This window comes from Pan troglodytes, chromosome 10 (assembly GCF_028858775.2).
Source record: "Pan troglodytes isolate AG18354 chromosome 10, NHGRI_mPanTro3-v2.0_pri, whole genome shotgun sequence".
Taxonomy (NCBI): Eukaryota; Metazoa; Chordata; class Mammalia; order Primates; family Hominidae; genus Pan; species Pan troglodytes.
In genome coordinates, this window is record NC_072408.2 from 19,567,427 (window position 1) to 19,586,938 (window position 19,512).

Consider the following 19,512-nt stretch of genomic DNA (forward strand, 5'->3'; position numbering starts at 1 on the left):
TTTTGTATAAGGCGTAAGGCAGGGATCCAGTTTCAGCTTTCTACATATGGCTAGCCAGTTTTCCCAGCACTATTTATCAAATAGGGAATCCTTTCCCCGTTTCTTGTTTTTATCAGGTTTGTCAAAAATCAGATGGTTGTAGATGTGTGGTGTTATTTCTGAGGCCTCTGTTCTGTTCCATTGGTCTATATATCTGTTTTGGTACCAGTACCATGCTGTTTTGGTTACTGTAGCCTTGTAGTATAGTTGAAGTCAGGTAGTGTGATGCCTCCAACTTTGTTCTTTTTGCTTAGGATTGTCTTGGCAATGCGGTCTCTTTTTTGGTTCCATATGAACTTTAAAGTAGTTTTTTCCAATTCTGTGAAGAAAGTCATTGGTAGCTTGATGGGGATGGCATTGAATCTATAAATTACTTTGGGCAGTTTGGCCATTTTCATGATATTGATTCTTTGTATCCATGAGCATGGAATATTCTTCCATTTGTTTGTGTCCTCTTTTATCTCGTTATTTCATCAAGCAGTGGTTTATAGCTCTCCTTGAAGAGGTACTTCACATCCCTTGTAAGTTGGATCCCTAGGTATTTTATTCTCTTTGAAGCAATTGTGAATGGGAGTTCACTCATAATTTGGCTGTTTGTCTGTTATTGGTGTATAGGAATGATTGTGATTTTTGCACACTGATTTTGTATCCTGAGACTTTGCCTTAGTTGCTTATCAGCTTAAGGAGATTTGGGGCTGAGATGATGGGGTTTTCTAAATATACAATCATGTCATCTGCAAACAGGGACAATTTGACTTCCTCATTTCCTAATTGAATATCCTTTATTTCTTTCTCTTGCCTGATTGCCCTGGCCAGAACTTCCAACACTGTGTTGAATAGGAGTGGTGAGAGGGAACATTCTTGTCTTGTGCCAGTTTTCAAAGGGAATGCTTCCAGTTTTTGCCCATTTGGTATGATACTGGCTGTGGGTTTGTCATTAATAGCTCTTATTATTTTGAGATACGTTCCATCAATACCCAGTTTATTGAGAGTTTTTAGCATGAAGGGCTGTTGAATTTTTTTGAAGGCCTTTTCTGCATCTATTGAGATAATCATGTGTTTTTTGTGGTCGGTTCTGTTTATGTGATGGATTACGTTTATTGATTTGTGTATGTTGAACCAGCCTTGCATCCCAGGGATGAAGCCGACTTGATCGTGGTAGATAAGCTTTTTGATGTGCTCCTGGATTTGGTTTGCCAGTATTTTATTGAGGATTTTTGCATCGATGTTCATCAGGGATATTGGTCTAAAATTTTTGTTGTTGTTGTTGTGTCTCTTCCAGGCTTTGGTATCAGGATGCTGCTGGCCTCAGAAAATGAGTTAGGGAGGATTCCCTCTTTTTCTATTGATTGGAATAGTTTCAGAAGGAATGGTACCAGCTCCTCTTTGTACCTCTGGTAGAATTTGGCTGTGAATCCATCTGGTTCTGGACTTTTTTTGATTGGTAGGCTATTAATTATTGCCTCAATTTCAGAGCCTATTATTGGTGTATTAAGAGATTCAACTTCTTCCTGGTTTAGTTTTGGGAGGGTGTATGTGTCCAGGAATTTATCCATTTCTTCTAGATTTTCTAGTTTATTTGTGTAGAAGTGTTTATAGTATTCTCTGATGATAGTTTGTATTTCTGTGGGATCGGTGATGATATTCCCTTTATCATTTGTTATTGTGTCTATTTGATTCTTCTCTCTTTTCTTCTTTGTTAGTCTTGCTAGTGGTCTATCAATTTTGTTGATCTTTCCAAAAAACCAGCTCCTGGATTCATTGATTTTTTTAAGGGTTTTTATGTCTCTATCTCTTTTAGTTCTGCTCTGATCTTAGTTATTTCTTGCCTTCTGCTAACTTTTGAATTTGTTTGCTCTTGCTTCTTTTAATTGTGATGTTAGGGTATCGATTTTAGATCTTTCCTGCTTTCTGTTGTGGGCATTTAGTACTTATGCTGTTTTCTTTGCACTTATCATGAGGATTATATTTAAGATCCTAACGTTGTAACACAATAATTTGAATTTATACCAGCTTAGCTTTCTTTTCTTTTCTTTTCTTTTTTAAGTGAAAACAAGTTTATTAAGAAAGTGAAGGAGGCCGGATGCGGTGGCTCACGCATGTAACTCCAGCACTTTGGAAGGCCTAGGCAGGCAGATCACCTGAGGTCAGGCGTTCAAGACCAGCCTGACCAACATAGTGAAACCCCATCTCTACTAAAAATTCAAAAATTAGTCAGGCGTTATGGCACATGCCTGTAGTCTCAGCTACTTGGAAGAATCGTTTGAACCCAGGAGGCAAAGGTTGCAGTGAGCCGAGATCGTGTCACTGCACTCCAGCCTGGGTAACAGAGTGAGTCTTCATCTCAAAAGAAAAAAAAAAAAAGTGAAAAAATAAGGAATGACCTCCAGAGGCAGAGCAGTGACAGCTTAACTTTCATAACATAGAAAAACTCTGCTCCTTTCCAGCTTAGTTTCCATCCCTTTCCGTTGTTAATGTCACAAGATAATATCTTTATACAGGGTGTGTCCAAAATATAAACTAATACTTTTTTAATGCAGTAATCTCTCAAATTATGTAAAAAAACAAAATATGGAGTTATAAACTAAAGTTACAATAACATTAGCTTTTAGACTAATTTTTTTTAATGTATCAGTCTCTTAAACAATGTAGAAAGCCAAAAGTGGAGCTACAAACCATGGTTACAAAAGAGTTATGAACCATGGTTACAAAAACCCCTGTAAATACATGGGCTTTTATTTTTTTATTATTTATTTGTTTATTTATTTTTTGAGACGGAGTCTCACTCTGTTGCCTAGGCTGGAGTGCAGTGGCGTGATCTTGACTCACTGCAAGCTCCGCCTCCCGGCTTCACACCATTCTCCTGCCTCAGCCTCCCGAGTAGCTGGGACTAAAGGCGCCCGCCACCACGCCTGGCTAATTTTTTTGTATTTTTAGTAGAGACGGGGTCTCACCGTGTTAGCCAGGATGGTCTCAATCTCCTGACCTCGTGATCCACCCTCCTTGGCATCCCAAAGTGCTGGGATTACAGGCATGAACAGTACATGGGCTTTCATAATTTGCCATATATTTACCTTTACTGAGATCTTTATTTCTTCACTCAACTGTCTAGTGTGCTTTCATTTCAACCTGCAGGACTTGCAGGGCAGGTCTAGTATTAAGAAACTCCCTCAGCTTTTTTTTTTTTTTTTTTTTTCCCTGACGGATACTCTTCATTTCTCCCTCACTTTTGAAGGATAGTTTTACTGGATATAAAATTCTTGGTCGACAGGTTTTTGTTTTTTGTTTTTTTTCTTTTAGCAGTTTACCACCTTATGGCCCCCTAGGTTTCTGATGAGAAATCTGTTGATAATCTTATTAAGGTTCCCTTTTATATGATAAGTTGTTTGTCTTTTGCTGCTTTCAAATTTCTCTTTGTCTTTTTGTTTGTTTGTTTTTTGAGACAGAGTCTCAATCTGTCACCCAGGCTAGAGTGCAGTAGTGCAGTCTCAGCTCACTGCAACCTCTGCATCCCAGGCTCAGATGATCCTCCTGCCTTAGCCTCCCAAGTAGCTGGGACTACAGGCATCTGCCACCATGCCTGGCTAATTTTTATATTTTTTTGTAGAGATGGGGTTTTGCCATGTTGCCCAGGCTGGTGTCAAACTCCTGACCTCAAGTGATCTGCCCACCTTGGCCTCCCAAAGTGCTGGGATTACAGGCGTGAGCCAGTGTGCCTGGCCCTTTCTAAAGGTTGATTATAATGTGTCCTGGTGTGGGTCTCTGAATCCTATTTTGAGTTTGTTGAGCTTCTTGGATGTTTGTATTCATCTCTTTCATCAAATTTGGGATGTTTTTGGCCATTGTTTCTTCAGATGTTTTCTCTCCCTTTCTCTTTCTGTTTTCCTTTTGGGACTCCCACAATGCATATGGTTATCCACTTGATGGTGTCTCATCAATCCCTTAGATCAGTTCACTTTTCCGTAATCTTTTTTCTTTCTGTTCCTCAGACTAGATAGTATTCATTGTACTTCATTATTCACTCATTCTTTCTTCTGCCTGCTCAAATCTGCCTTTGAATCCCTGTAGTGAATTTTTCGTATCAGTTGTTTCAGTTCCAGAACTTATTTTTCATTTCTTTTTAGGTTTTCTCTTTATTGATATTTTCCATTTGTTTATACATTGTTTTCTTGGCTTTCTCCATGTCTCCTTTAGCTCTTTGAGCATCTTTAAGACAGTTGTTTTAAAGTCTTTGTCTAGTAGATTTGCCATTGTCTTTTTTCAGGGACAGTATCTGTTGGTTTATATTTTTCCTTTGAATGAGCCATACTTTTTCTGTTTCTTTGTATGACTTGTGATTTTTTTTTTTGAAAATTGGACATTTAAATCCAGTAATATGGTAACTGTGGAAACAGATTCGCCCCCTTCTCTGGGTTTGCTGTTTTTTGGGTTTATTTTTGGTATTTTGATTGTTACAGGATGTGTCTGTGCCAAGAATCAGCCAGAGGTATACATGTTAGGTCTCCTCAGATCTTTTCTGAGCCTGTGCTCTTCCCTGGGCATGCATAGCAACTTTCTAATTTCCCCTATGTATGTGGTTGCTTTTGAATATCCTGGTCTTTAATGTCCGGGTCCCAGAGAGGGAAAAAGAAAAAAGTGAAGGAGGGTGAAAAAAATGCTGCCCCCTTTAATCCTCTGAAAGTCACTTCAGCATGAGTGGGAAGACCTTGCAGCAGTGTGGTGGAGGTGCAACAACAGTGATTACTGTCTGTCTCTCTGTCTGCACCTTTGTGATCAGAAGCAGCCATCATTGATCAGAGCAGAGATTCATATTTAGAGGACAGGGTCCTTTTCTCCCCTGCTGTCTCCCACAAACTGTGTGCAAGCCACTCCAGGAATAAGTGCATAGCTGTCTGCAGTGGGGCTGGGAGCTTTGAGATGGCTGGTGCTATTATGATGACAGCTGAAATTGACTGAAAGTAATTATAATTCATCATCCAGGCCTTCCTCTGGATGTTGCAAGCCTTCAATAGACTCTAGAGCTACAAAATAGTTACATCAGACGGAGTGCACCAGTGCAATTATTTAGTTGGGAAGATAAATTCCTGGTGCTTCCTACCACAGTCTTCCCCAAATTCCCTTTATAGTTACTTTTTTTAGGAACCCCCATACTGTTTTCCCCAGCAGGTGCACCATTTTACATTCTCACCAGCAATGCACAAGGGTTCCAAGGATATGGAGAACATCCTTGCCAACACTTGTTATTTTCCATTGTTTGGATAATAGCCATCCTAATGATTAAGTGGTATCTCATTGTGTTTTGTATTTCCCTCATGATTAGTGATGTCGAGCATCCTTCATATGCTTATTGGCCGTTTGTATATCTCCTTTGGAGAAATGCCTATTTAAATCCTTTGCCCAATTGGGTGGTTTGTTGTTTTATCTTTTTAAATTTAGCTCCTTTTCATATTTGCCTTCCTTATAAATAACTCCTGCTGCTTCTGGTAATCTGCTTGAAGAGTGAGATCATTTCTTTGCTATTTCCTACAGTGCTAGTACATAGTAGTGTGTGCCTGGTAAACACTTACAGTGGTAGGATAGGCCAGTCATACAGCCAGCTTTTGAAAGCCTGCTTAATTGACTACTACAGTTGGTGACTGGAGACTTTGAGACAGTGAGGAAATTAACACGAATTGTGTGCCTCCTCTGTGCTAGGTGCTGTGGTAGGCATAACTTTATATAGTTCCCATAATACTCCTTTAATATGTCACACTTACAGATGAAGGATTTGAATTAAGGGAAGTTAAATTTAGACTCCCTCAACATCACACAGGTATTAAATGGCAATCCTTGGATTCCAGTTCCGGGTCTACCTGACTCCAAACTTCTTCATTATACCATGCGGTCTCCCTTCCCTAGTCTGGTAAGTTCAAACAGAGAGCAAGCCTGTGAACCTGGAAATTGTTTAGGGCAGATGAGCAGTTGAACATTTACTTAATAGGAGACAGAGAATCTTGCTATATTGCCCAGGCTGGCTTTGAACTTCTAGGCTTAAGCAATCCTCTCACCTCTGCATACCAAGTAGTTGGTAACTACAGCCTATTCCATTTTACTTAATTATTCCAGAGGAAAAGGTAGAGATTGTGAAATGCTAATTTTATAGCAGTGAACAGGATTCCTCGAAGACACTGAGGTGTGTCGTTTGTGGATACTCATGACCTTTGGAAATACTGTGTCTACTTTTGGGTGTGACATCCTCTGTTCTTGTTTCTTTGGTACCATAAATTAGGGCCACTGGCCATGGCCAAATGGGTGCCTAACACAGAGGGATGAAGTGCTTTTCATTGCTTACCACAAATTCCCTTGAACCCTTTACTTCTCTGAGACTTAAGAAACGCAAGAATAAAGGGAACAGAGTTTTATCAAAATCCTATTGTGTGTTAGGCAAACCCTAGAAGGGACATGATTATTATCTTGCTTTTACATATGAGAAAATTGAGGCTCAAAGATGTAAGGTAAATTGTCCAGATTCACACAGCTAATAAATAAGGGAGCTGAATTCAGCTTTTTCCATGCTGTCTCCATTAAAAAGTTCCTCTGTCTTGCCCTCTGGTGGGTTTCGGAGGTCCTGGGAGAAATGTTTGTATCCTCACCAAACATTGTGGTGGGTGGCATCTTACATGGGGCTTGTTCTGCACTTGCAGTTTCTTCTGCCACATGGTTTAACCAAAGCAATGATGACTGCCATTGCCCCCTCAAGGTTAGCACTCCTCTGAGGTCACAGGGTGGGGATAAATGTTCTGAAGGAATCAGCCTTAGAAAGCACACTTTTTCAAAGTATCCCGAAGGAATCAATCACTAATGCACATCACAAAATTCTCTCCAAGTTGGGAAGATGGTTTTAGACTTTCTGTTTCTTTTCTCTTTTTTTTTTTTTTTTTTTTTGAGGCGGAATCTCGCACTCTCGCCCAGGCTGGAGTTTGGTGGCACAATCTCGGCTCACTGCAAGCTCCACCTTCCAGGTTCACGCCTTTCTCCTGCCTCAGCCTCCCAAGTAGCTGGGACTACAGGCACCCGCCACCACGCCCAGCTAATTTTTTGTATTTTTAGTAGAGATGGGGTTTCACCGTGTTAGCCAGGATGGTCTCGATATCCTGACCTTGTGATGGGCCCACCTCGGCCTCCCAAAGTGCTGGGATTACAGGCGTGAGCCACCGCGCCCGGCCAGACTTTCCCTTTCTTCAAGAAGAGAAGGGAGTGCCTTTGAGAACTAGAGTTTAAGTAAAGGATACACATAGCTTAAGTGCTTTTATCTTTGAAATATACTATGACCGATAGACTCGAAAACTTCTTATTGGTTTTGGGGGTATCATAGTCAATTTGGGCTGCTATAACAGAATACCATAAACTGGGTGGCTTAAACAACAAGCATTTATCTCTGATAGTTCTGGTGGCTGGGAAATCCAAGGTCAAGGTGCCGGCAGATTTGCCTCTGCCAAGGACCCGCTCCCTGGTTTGCAGACGGCTATCTTCTTGCTGTGGCCTCACATGGCCGGGAACAGAAAGAGTGAGGGGAGGCTCTCACATCTCTTCTTCTAGTGACACTAGTCCCATTCATGTAGCCTCCATACTCATGATCTACTCACCCACTAAGGTCCCCACCTCCTAATACCATTACACCGGGGATTAGGATTTCAACATAGGAAATTTGGGGGAACACAAACATTCAGTCCATATGGGGGAATTTTCTTTTTTCAGAATCTGTTGTTTAATTATATCTTCACAGTAACTTTTGTCAAAGTTATATTTAATTTCTACTTCCTGGATTCTGTAGCAGTAAATGGAGCTCGTTATGTGCCCCAATATTTGTAATACTGATTTCTAGTCCTAGAAGTATCTAAGCCTCTCAGAGTTAAGGAATTCGGTTTGGTAATAGGCTAAGCTAATAGCCATATGGCTCTGCACTGTGCTATAGAGAAACTGTGGGTTTCCCCCCACCTGACATCTCAGAATGAAAAAGATCACTCAGCAGAATATTTCCCACACTTCTAACCCTGATGATTTTTCCACTCAACACTTTACACAAAGAGGTAGGTACAGATGGTAGTTTGCTGGATCTCTGGAATATTCAGTCTTGGTCTTCACTCACTGCCTGGAGCCTACTCCTCATTTTTGTATAAACAAAGTGGTTTAAACAGGGTCTTAGGAAATATCTCCAGTATTTACCACTTGCAAACCTAACCCTTAATATATGGAATCTGTTAGATCAGGTTTTTAACTCAATAAACATCTTTGGGTGCATCCCCATATTAAACTAAAGAAGAAGTAGAAAACTGAAGGCAATGGGCCTGTTGCTTAACTGTAAGGAACATGTAATTTAGAAACTTCTTCTCTTTAACATGAAAAACTAACCATAAGTATGTGGATCAACGTTCTTCTTTATGGAGTATTAGGAGTGAAGTGTCATGATGTTATAGTGTTTTTAACGGCTCAGCAAAAGAAAAAAAATTATATAGTGAGATGAAGTAGATATGACAAAATATTAGTTGTTGAATCTAGGTGGTGGGTATTTGGGTATACATTTTTCCCCTACTTTTCTACATTTAAAAATTTTCATAATAAAGGGTAAAGCAGAAAAATCCTAAGTGTAAATAACATTTATAAAACTATACAAAAAATAATTTCAAGGTTCATTCTCTATTAATGGTATTGGAGTTGGTAGGAAATAATTAAAATAGGAGTATAAATCCAGAAGCCCGCAGAGGCCAGGCAAGTAATATGGGTGAGTGGAGCTGCCGGGCATTGGACAAGAGGGAGATGGTGGGGACTGAGCAAACAGGCAAGTGCACAACTCATTGAAAGCATTCCAAAAATTTAAAAAATCTTAATGCGCATTCAGAATGAAACACTTGAGAGGACTGGAAGTTTGTGGTCTCCTAAAAATGACAGAATTCACCGTCTCTAAATTTGCCCAGCTTTCTGTCCTTCTCCCTCTTTTCAGAAGATCCAGGAGAGGCGTAGCTATCAATACGAGAGGGAGATGCTTTCCTGGCACAAGAGGGTGATGGGAAAACATTGTATTCAGTGCCTCTAGAATTTGCCTGGGTTGCCACAACTTTGTTGCTTCAGGAATGGAAAATGTGGCCCATCTTCTTATTTTCTCTGTCCTGTCTTGCTCCTTCTATGACCCGGGGCAGGATTTGCGGTGGGTTTATGGAGATTCCTATGAGTCAAAGAAGCACATTCTGAGGATAGAGTCATGCACCTGGGTTTTGTTTTTTAGATGGTTAGAGGGAGGCTGCAATTGTGATTTATAAGAATGACTTAAAGTGTAATTCCTTTGATTTTGAAGTTGGCTAGGCAACTTAATTTGAACATCCTAGTGTGCCTATTAGACCTGGCAACCTTCTCAAAATCCCCCTCCTACTTCCCTCATTTCCCTCACCCTCCACCTTTTTCTCAAGAGGTAGAAGTGAGAGTTTTGTTTTGTGAGCTAAGGTTGAGTTCTGGGCCCTCTGCTTCAGCCACCTGGCAGCTTGGGCTGGCCCTGTAGCCTTCCTCCACTTCATTCTGCGATTCAGGCTCCCAATAGTCTTCTGAAGCACCGGAGAGCTTCCTCATGCACCTTAGAAGAGCAGATTCAGACTAAGACAAGGACTCGCTCTTAGGCATATATGCAGCCTACAGAGATCCTGGGAAGCCTTTTTCCTCCTAATATCTTCCTAGACTTATGCTTTCCTTGGAATTCCAGCAATAGAACTGCATACTCTTACCCTAATTCAAGAACCTTTTATGTACTAGGTGCTCTACTAGACATGAGATAAAAAGATAAGCAAAACGTCCCTGTCTTCAACCAGCTCACCATTTGTTATACCACTTTAATCACCTTAGAGGAAATTTTTTTTTTTTTTTTTTTTTTTTTTGAGACAGAGTCTTGCTCTGTCACCCAGGCTGGAGTGCAGTGGCACGATCTCGGCTCACTGCAAGCTCTGCCTCCTGGGTTCACGCCATTCTCCTGCCTCAGCCTCCCGAGTAGCTGGGACTACAGGCACCTGCCACCACGCCCGGCTAATTTTTTTATATTTTTAGTAGAGACGGGGTTTCACCATGTTAGCCAGGATGGTCTCGATCTCCTGATCTCGTGATCCGCCTGCCTTGGCCTCCCAAAGTGCTGGGATTACAGGCGTGAGCCACCACCGTGCCTGGCTGAGAAAATGTTTTAAGATGTGTTCGACCATATGAACTTTGGTGAGAATTAAAGATGAGTTTTTTACTTATGGAGTAGGGGGCACTTGGGATGGGTGAAGAAGGGAGAACTGCCTCTGAAGTTCTTACTCATAGATAAGGAAAGACCTCAGCTACTTTTTGTTCAAATGAGTTTATTTATTTAAAAAATATTTAAGGGGGAAATGCATTCATTTGGTTAAAAAAAGTTCTGTTAAAAGTATACTATGAAATTCCCCCTCTTTACCCCTTGCCTCCATCTAATTCTTATATATCATTTCAGAGTTTATTTATGTAAATATAAGTAAATCTGAACATACACTCTTATTTACTTGCACCCCAACCCCCATTTTTATGCAATGATAGCACACTCTATGCATCTATATACCTTTTAAAAAATTTATCTTCTGGAGGTTTTTTTCCATGTAAGTACATAGAGAGCGCCCTCATTCTTTTCTTTGTTCATGTAATACTATTTATAGATGTACCCTGATTTAATTAACAGACCCTCTATTCAGGGACATTGTGGTGTTTGCTGACCTTTGCTGTTACAGTCACTGCTGCAGTGAATACTCCTGTATATGCATTATACATCATTTAGCATGGGTGCTACTGTGTGTGTAAACTCCTAGTGGTGAAGCTGTTGCATCAGAGGCTATGCATTTGTAATTTTGTCATCCATGCCAAATTGCCCTCCTCCATAGGGTGTTAACAACTTACACACTAAGCAGCAAAATCTCTTTCCTTACAGCTCCACCTACAAACTATTTTTCATGCTTTTCGTTTTTACCAATTTGACAGGTGAAAAATGGGCTTGTGGTAAAGTTTCAATTTGTTTTTCTTATTATAAGTGAGGTTGTGCATCTTTTCTTACAGTTGAGGTATTGGTATTTCCTTTTCTGTGAAATATCTTTTCATAACTTTTGTTCATCTTTCTTTTGCTAATTCTTTTTTTTTTTTTTGAGACGGAGTCTTGCTCTGTCGGCAGGCTGGAGTGTGCTGGCATGATCGCGGCTCACTGCAAGCTCCGCCTCCGGGTTCAAGCGATTCTCCTGCCTCAGCCTCCTGAGTAGCTGGGAATACAGGTGCCTGCCACCATGCCCAACTAATTTTTGTATTTTTAGTAGAGACGGGGTTTCACTGTGTTGGCCAGGATGGTCTAGATCTCTTGACCTCGTGATCTGCTCGCCTCGGCTTCCCAAAGTGCTGGGATTACAGGTGTGAGCCACTGCGCCTGGCCCTTTTGCTAATTTTTAATTTGCCAATTTCTTTTCTTTCTTTTTTTGTTTTTTTTAGAGATGGAGTTGGATCTTGGTTCACTTCAGCCTTTGCCTCCCGGGTTCGAGAGATTCTTCTGCTTCAGCCTCTCAAGTAGCTGGGACTACAGGTGCAAGCCACCACACCCAGCTACTTTTTGTATTTTTAGTAGAGATGTGGTTTCACCGTGTTAGCCAGGCTGGTCTTGAACTCCTGACCTCAGGTGGTCCGCCCGCCTCAGCCTCCCAAAGTGCTGGAATTATAGGCATGAGCCACCGTGCCCAGCCTTATTTGCAATTTCTAGGCACTCTTTATATATTAGGAAGTTTACCCTGTGTGATATGAGTTATCACAATAGGAGGAGAAAGGCTTCCTGGGGTCTCTACAGGTTTTTTATTTTCCTCAGATTTTGGGTATTCTTTTTGTATTTTAAATTTTAACTTGTGTTTGTTGTCATGAGGAGTCTTGGTTTTTGTATTGTTGAATTTATCAGTGTTTCCTTTATGGCTTTTGCATTATCCTGGTCCACTGTTAATGGCACAAAATCGTTCATTCCTTTTTCCATGGTGCCTCCTTCCTCTTTTCCTCTTTCAATTTCGGATTGACAGCAAAATGCTTTTGGTATCTTCTCCCAAGTTTGCGTTCCTGGAAATGTATTTCTTGTCAGTGATAGGGTAGCCCTTGATAGTTTTGTTAGGAGATGTTAGTGGTCTGTAGCATTCCCATTTTCTTGGTACAGGCACGCTGGGAAACTGACAGTTTCTTATAAAACTAAACATGCAATTACCATATGACCCAGCAGTTGCATTCTTGGGCATTTATCCCAGAGAAATGAAAACTTATGTTTACACAAAAACCTGTACATGACTGCTCACAGCAGACTTGTTTGTAATAGCCCCAAACTGGAAACAGTCCAAATGTCCTCCAATGGGTGAATGGTTAAACAAACTCTGATACATATATACCATGGAATACTACTCAGAAATAAAAAAAGAATTAACCATTGATATATCAACAACATAGACACATCTCTAAAGTTTTATGTTGGGCAACTAAAAAGATTAAATCCTAAAAGCTTACATGATGTATTATTTCATTTATATAACACTTTTGAAAGGACAAAATTTTAGAAATGTTGAATGGATTAATGGTTGCCAGTGTTTTAAAGATGGAAAGGGGGATGAGAGAAAGAGTGGGGTAGGTATAGTTACAAAAGCAGCACAAGAACTCTTTGTGGTGATGGAACTTTTCAGCATCTGACCATGGTGATGAATACATGAATTTGTGTATAGGAAAAAAACTAAATACAGACACAAATCAGTGCAAATAAAATGAGGAAATCTGGGCCGGGCACGGTGGCTCATGCCTGTAATCCCAGCACTTTGGAAGGCTGAGGCAGCTGGATCACCTTAGGTCAAGAATTTGAGATCAGCCTGGCCAACATGGTGAAACCCTGTCTCTACTAAAAAATGCAAAAATTAGGCAGGAATGGTGGCACATGCCTGTAATCCCAGCTACTCAGGAGCCTTGTTCAATTGTTTGAACAAGGTTTCAGTGAGCTGAGGAGATCATTCCACTGTGCTCCAGCCTGGAAGACAGAGCGAGACTGTGTCTCAAAAAAAAAAAAAAAAAAAAAAAAAAAGGAAATCTGCCCGGGTGCAGCGGCATACTCCTGTAGTCCCAGCTACTTGGGAAGCCAAGGTGGGAGGATCTCTTGAGCTTAGGAGTTTGAGGCCAGCCTCAGCAACAGAGGGAGATACCATCTCTAAACCAAAAAAGGGAGGGATGGGTAGGATCTGAATAAGGTCAGATTATATCTATGGATTTTATCTATGTCAATATCCTGGTCAAGTAACTGGTGCTCTCCTGTGTTAGGACTTGTAGTGCAGCAGCTGAGCAGTGGAATGTGGAGGAGCCTAGCAGTGCCTCGGGTTCCAGCCCCTGTACGCTGCTCTGTCTCAGAAGATCTGAGAGCATCGACCAGCATTTCCCAGGATTCTCTGGGACAACCTAGCTGGGTAGCCCTTCATACAGCCTGTCTGGAGGGAAAGAATACTGGCTTCAGCTCTAATATATCAGAACAGTGTGGTGTGGATGTTGGTGGTTGGGGACAGTGAGGGGTGGACATTGGTGGTTGGGGTCAGTGAGGAAGGGTTCCCAAGATGAGCTTTGGCCAGGTGAGGTGGCTTACACCGAGGCGGGAGGATCGCTTGAGCCCAGAAGTTCGAGACCAACCTGGGCAGCAAAACCCTGTCTCTACTAAAAATACAAAAACTAGCTGGCTGTGGTAACAAGTGCCTGTGGCCTCAGCTACTCTGGAGGCTGAGGTGGGAAGATTGCTTGGGTCCAGGAGGTCGAGGTTGCAGTGAGCTAAGATCACGCCACTGCACTCCAGATGGGCAACAGAGCAAGACTCCGTCTCAAAAAAAAAAAAAAAAAAAAAAGCTTTGCTGTGCCCTGCACGTGACCTACTGTCATATGTATTCTGTGTTCCTTGTGCTGTAGCATTGGCTCTGCTGTGAGACAGAATGGTCTGGCATGTGGTAGGGCGATCACTGGGATCCCCAAGACCCTGCTAGGGAATCTCTGAGGTCAAAACTATGTTTGTAATAATACTTAGACATTATTTGCAAACCATGCTCATTCTTCTCTTACAGAAGTGTCCAGTGGAGTTTTCCAGAGGCTAAATGATGTGAAATAGCAACAGATTAAATGCAGAAGCAGCTATGATATTCCAGCTGTTTTCTATTAAGGCAGACATTAAAAAGACATTAAAAAAAGTAAACCAGTGGCATCATTTCACTTTTTTGGTTTGGAAGAATATTTTCCTTAAAATGTTATTTTTGTTAATGTATAAAGGGGTTATCATTATATTTAAATGATTTAATATTTAAGAATGTTCTCAGTTTTAATTTTTATAGGTGAATATCAAAAGATAAAACTCACATAAAAGCTCTTTGGGGTCCTTGGTAATTTTTGAGAGTGTAGAGGTTCTGATAATTGAGAATTGTTGATTTGGCAGAAAGCAATAGGCTTAATTTCTAGACTGGGCTTTGCTTTGTGAATGTGGGCATCATTTGGCCTCTTCAATTGATTTCTTCTCCTGCAAATGCTATTAATTGCCCTACTACATACCTATAAAAATATAATCCCCTATGCAAATACAGGGGAGATTAATGGTTACCTGGCTAAGCTGGTGTTGAAAGAAAATGTAAAGAATGAGTTTCTGGCTTGTTAGCTGACAGTCTGTTTACTTGTTAAATGTCTTCATTTTAGCATCTCCTAGCAGTTTCTGTATACATTTGATTTCTTTTTCTCAGTTTTTCAGACAACCATTTTAATTATTTTTAAAAATTATATTCCCACATTTTCAATTAATAAGGGATTTATATTCCTAGTACCTTGAAGTGATGTGATAAGGTCAGGAGCTCTGTTCTTGGAGAAACCACTTACTAGCTATGTGACGTTTGGAAAGTTACTTAACTTCTCTGTGTCTTGGCTTCCTCCTGTGTAAATGGAGCTAATAATACCTCACTTTCCAGGGCAGCTGTGAATATGAAAAATAGTGCACAAGAAGCACTTAGCAAAAGTGCTTGGCACATAACAGATGCTCCATAAATAATAATTGCAACGATTGTCATTAACATATAACAAAAGATGCAAGATTAAATTGAAATCTTACCCTGTCTTCAGTGAACTTGTTAAACTACTTTATTCACAAGTTTATTAGCAGTAATTTTAATTTCATTTCATTTTTTTCTCCTTTGAAGGGCTATTGAGTGGTCAGACTTCCCCAACAAATGCCAAATTGGAGAAACTGGACTCTCAGCAGGTGTTGCAGCTCTGCCTCCGATATCAAGATCACCTGCATCAGTGTGCAGAGGCCGTTGCTTTTGACCAGAATGCTTTGGTTAAACGAATCAAAGAGGTAGTGTGCTGCGGGAAAATAACATTGCTGACTGGTTGTTGTGATTCTCTGCAACTCTGGATGCCATCTTAAGACTTGACATTTGTCACTATTGCTTTGAGGAGATTGCTTTTTCCTAGCAGTAAAATGTGATGATGAAAAAAATGGTCCACAGAGCTGGGCTAATTTTGAGTTTAAATTCTGATCACCACTGATTTGCTTGGCCAAGTGGCTTAACTTCTCTGTCTCAGTTTCCTCATGTGAAAAATGGGGCTAATAGTAGTAACTTACCCCAAGGGTTGAGTGACAGATTGCTTAGTAAGTGTTAGCTATTATTAGTGCATGTAAAGTCCTGCCATACTAATTTGCTCTAGCCACCATTCTGTCTTTGAATTGACTTTAATCGTTTCCTGTGTATAATTTATATTTTGTTTCCCAGTAGATTAAAATTTCTTTCAAAGCAGGAGCTTTGATACGAAAAGCTCCAGTGATTCTTAATGGTTTTATGGAAACAATTACGCCTATTTAACCCGCAAAGTTTTTAAAGGAAAGAAGCAATGTAATTCATGTGAAAGTACTTAGTAAACTGAAGCACATGATGCAAATGTTGTGTAATTATCAATCTCAGTAAATAGGTACTTCCTTTAAGCACTTAAATGTATCATTGACCAGCTGCTGCACAGCACAGTTCTAGGGGCATAAAGGAATAAGTAAATACATTTTCCAAAGTTTCCAGTCAAGAAAAACTTTATATTCCTGATACCTTGATGTACTGTAATATCAAGGAAATGTTAGGAGCTGTTTACTGGAGAAACCACTTCTGTGAATGGCACTCCCAGATTTGTTTAACAAAGTGGCCCTTTAACTCTGGTGAGAGAAGATGGGCATGGAGAAACAAGTGATGGAGCAAGAATCACTGCAGATTAACAATTTGTATTTAGCAATGGAGGTAGTGCATCCTTGAGATTACAAAGCAGTCATTAGTTATATTGACAGATTTAAACTTGCCAACACCTCCAACATTTTAGTACTTAGCTTTCATAAAATGTTGCATGCATATACTCTTCTCTCATGGGTTAAATACTATTATTTGGAAAACTATTAAATATGACCTTTGATATTGCTTTTCATTGATGTGGCTTTGCAAATATTATAAACTTATTTTACTATATTATGGTCTACCAAGCTTTACTTTCCAAACATGACTATTCATTGGCATCATGTGAGTTTTTTGTTTGTTTTAATACTGAGTTCTCCCCTCCTCCCAGTATGTCTAGATGTGGGCTGTGAATCATTATTTTAATAAGATGTTATGGTTTGGCTGTGTCCCTACCCAAATCTCCTCTTGAATTGTAGCTTCCATAATTCCCACATGTCATGGGAGGGACCCCGTGGGCGGTAATTGAGTCATGGGGGCAGGTCTTTCCCATGCTGTTCTCATGATAGTGAATAAGTCTCACGAGACCTGATAGTTTTGTAAAGGGGAGTTCCCCTACACAAGCTCTCTTGCCTGCTGCCATGTAAGATGTGACTTTGCTCCTCATTCACTTTTAGCTGTGATTGTGATGCCTCCCCAGCCATGTGGAACTGTGAGTCAACTAAACCTCGTTCCTTTATAAATTACCCAGTCTTGGATATGTCTTTATTAGCAATGTGAGAACAGACTAATACATAAGGTTACCAAATGATACAATGCCACCCTCTATTACCCAGGATTTGGGAACCAGTGGTCTTAAGCACTATTTCTAAAATAAGTTCTACAAAACTAGTCCCATGTAAAGAGGCCAAACGATTTGCATATTCCCTCACCACCCCTTGGAAAGTCACAAAGCGTATTATCTCACTTAAAGTTCTTAGGAGTCTCACAATAAAGAAAGCCAGACTTTTGAAACTTATTTGACCTCAGAACACTTATCTTAGGTAACATTTATTAATGTCCCATAAAGTAGTGATTTTAGAACATTCTTTGGGAAATGCTATTGTAGACATAAGACTTTACCTTTTTAATTTTTTTAGAAACAGAGTCTCATGCTGTCACCGAGGCTGGAGTTTAGTGATAAATTCATAGCTCGTTGCAACCTCGAACTGCTGGGCAGAAGCGATTCTCCAACCTCAGCTTCCTGAGTAGCTTAGGACTACAGGTGTATGCCATCACGCCTGGCTATGTTGCCTAGGATGTTTTCAAACTCCTCAGCTCAAGCGATCCTCCTGCCTCAGCCTCCCAAAGCACTGGGATTACAGGTGTGAGCCACTGCCCCTAGCCAGACGCTACCATTTTTTACTGTTGTGCTAGAAGTTAATTAACTATGACATTAACTGTCAGAGAGGAGATCTTAGAATTATAATAAATTGGCTTTTTGATGCTTATTCTTTTTAAAAAGTCCTTTAAGTTCAAGACCAGCCTGGCCAACATGGTGAAACTCCATCTCTACTAAAAATACAAAAATTAGCCAGGTGTGATGGTGCATGCCTGTAGTCCCAGCTCCTCAGGAGGCTGAGGCACAAGAATCGCTTGAACCTGGGAGGTGGAGGTTACAGTGAGCCCAGATCATGTCACTGCACTCCAACCAGGGCGACAGAGCCAGATTTCATCTCAAAAAAAAAAAAAAAAAAAAAACAACAACGAAAAACAACAACAAAAACCTCTAACCCATATCTGTTGTTTTGCAGTTTAGTAAAGTGTGGTACAGAGAGATTAACTGACTAGCTCTATATCAGAGAGCTGGGGAAAGTGTTTTGTAGCTGGAAGTACCAGACAGAGCTTCTCATTATACCACATTTTCAAGACTTCAGAGCAGTGTTTCTCAGCCCTGGCTACATGTTAAAATTACTCGGAAGTTTTTTCCTCCAATATATATGATGGGAAATTTTACACATATACTGAAGAAGACAGGGTAAAAGAAGGCGGAGTAACACAGTGAACCTTAATGTACTCATTACCAGCCACTACAATCATCAACTTGCAAATACTCCTGTTTTATCCATATCCCCACTCCCTGCCACCCTCAACTGTATATTTTATAGTAAATCCCCAGACATTATTTCATTCATAAATATTTAAGTATATATCTTTAAAAGTGAAGGATTCTTTTAAAAAATAACTTTTAAATTTGAATTAATTTTAGACTTGGAGGAAAGTCACAGAAATAATTTGAGAGTACCTATATACCCTGCCCCATGCAGCTTCCCCTAAAGTTAACACTTTACATAACCTTCGTACAATGATCAAAACCAGGAAATTAGCTTGGTACAATACTAGCAATTAAATGGAGGCCTTATTTTGAATTTTACCAGTAATTCCACGAATGAATGACTGAGTCGTTTTGAAAGATATAGTTATAATGCTGTTATACCTAAAATATTTAACAATGATACCTTAATTCATTCAGCATAGCTGAGGTGCTGTTAAGAAAATACTGATGTCTGGGTCTCACTCCGAACCGATTAGATCAAAATCTTTGAAGGGTGATAGGGTTAGGGCGGTGGGATGTTGGGTATTGGCATTTATGAAGGTGCTCTAGGTGATTCTAGTATGTAACCAGGAGAGAACCAGTGTTTTGGAGCATTCATTTAAAAATAAACTGACTTTGGCGGGCGACATGGCTCATGCCTGTAATCCCAGCACTTTGGGAGGCCAAGGCAGGCGGACTATCTGAGGTCGTGAGTTCAAGACCAGCCTGGGCAACATGGTGAAACCCCATCTCTACAAAAAAGACCAAGAAAACAAACAAACAAACAGGCATGGTGGTGTGTGCCTGTAGTCCCAGCTACTTGGGAGGTGAGAAGATGGTTTGAGCTCAGGAGGCAGAGGTTGCGGTGAGCCGAGATCTCCACTCCAGTCTGGGCTACAGAGCAAGACCCTGTCTCAAAAAATAAAATAAACAGTTTAAAATTCTGTTTGAAGAACTTTGGGATTCACTTTGAATAGTCAGTAATTACCCAGGATTATTGCAAAACAGAGACCAGCACTCACAGTACTGAGCAATACCTCAGCAGCGCGCTCGGGCAGAGGAGGTGAGTGCAGTTTTGGGGCTTTCATTGGTGGCGTAATGTGTCCGTCTTATCTCTGTTGGTGAGTGTTAGCAAACTCCTGAATCATATCCATC

At 40.4% G+C, this 19,512-nt stretch overlaps 1 protein-coding gene across 7 annotated transcripts in view; it reads left to right on the forward strand.

Moving 5' to 3' along the window:
* BORCS5 (BLOC-1 related complex subunit 5) overlaps positions 1 to 19,512 on the forward strand; it is a 125,113-nt gene that overhangs the window by 61,012 nt on the left and 44,589 nt on the right. For all 7 annotated transcript variants that reach the window (XR_008538440.2, XR_673284.4, XR_010147980.1 and 4 more), the window contains one exon: positions 15,270 to 15,427. Coding sequence is in view for 3 of the 7 variants with exons in the window: in XM_001139139.7 (XP_001139139.3) it covers positions 15,270 to 15,427 (158 nt within the window). In the remaining 4 variants the exon portion in view is untranslated. The remainder of the gene's footprint in view (positions 1 to 15,269; positions 15,428 to 19,512) is intronic.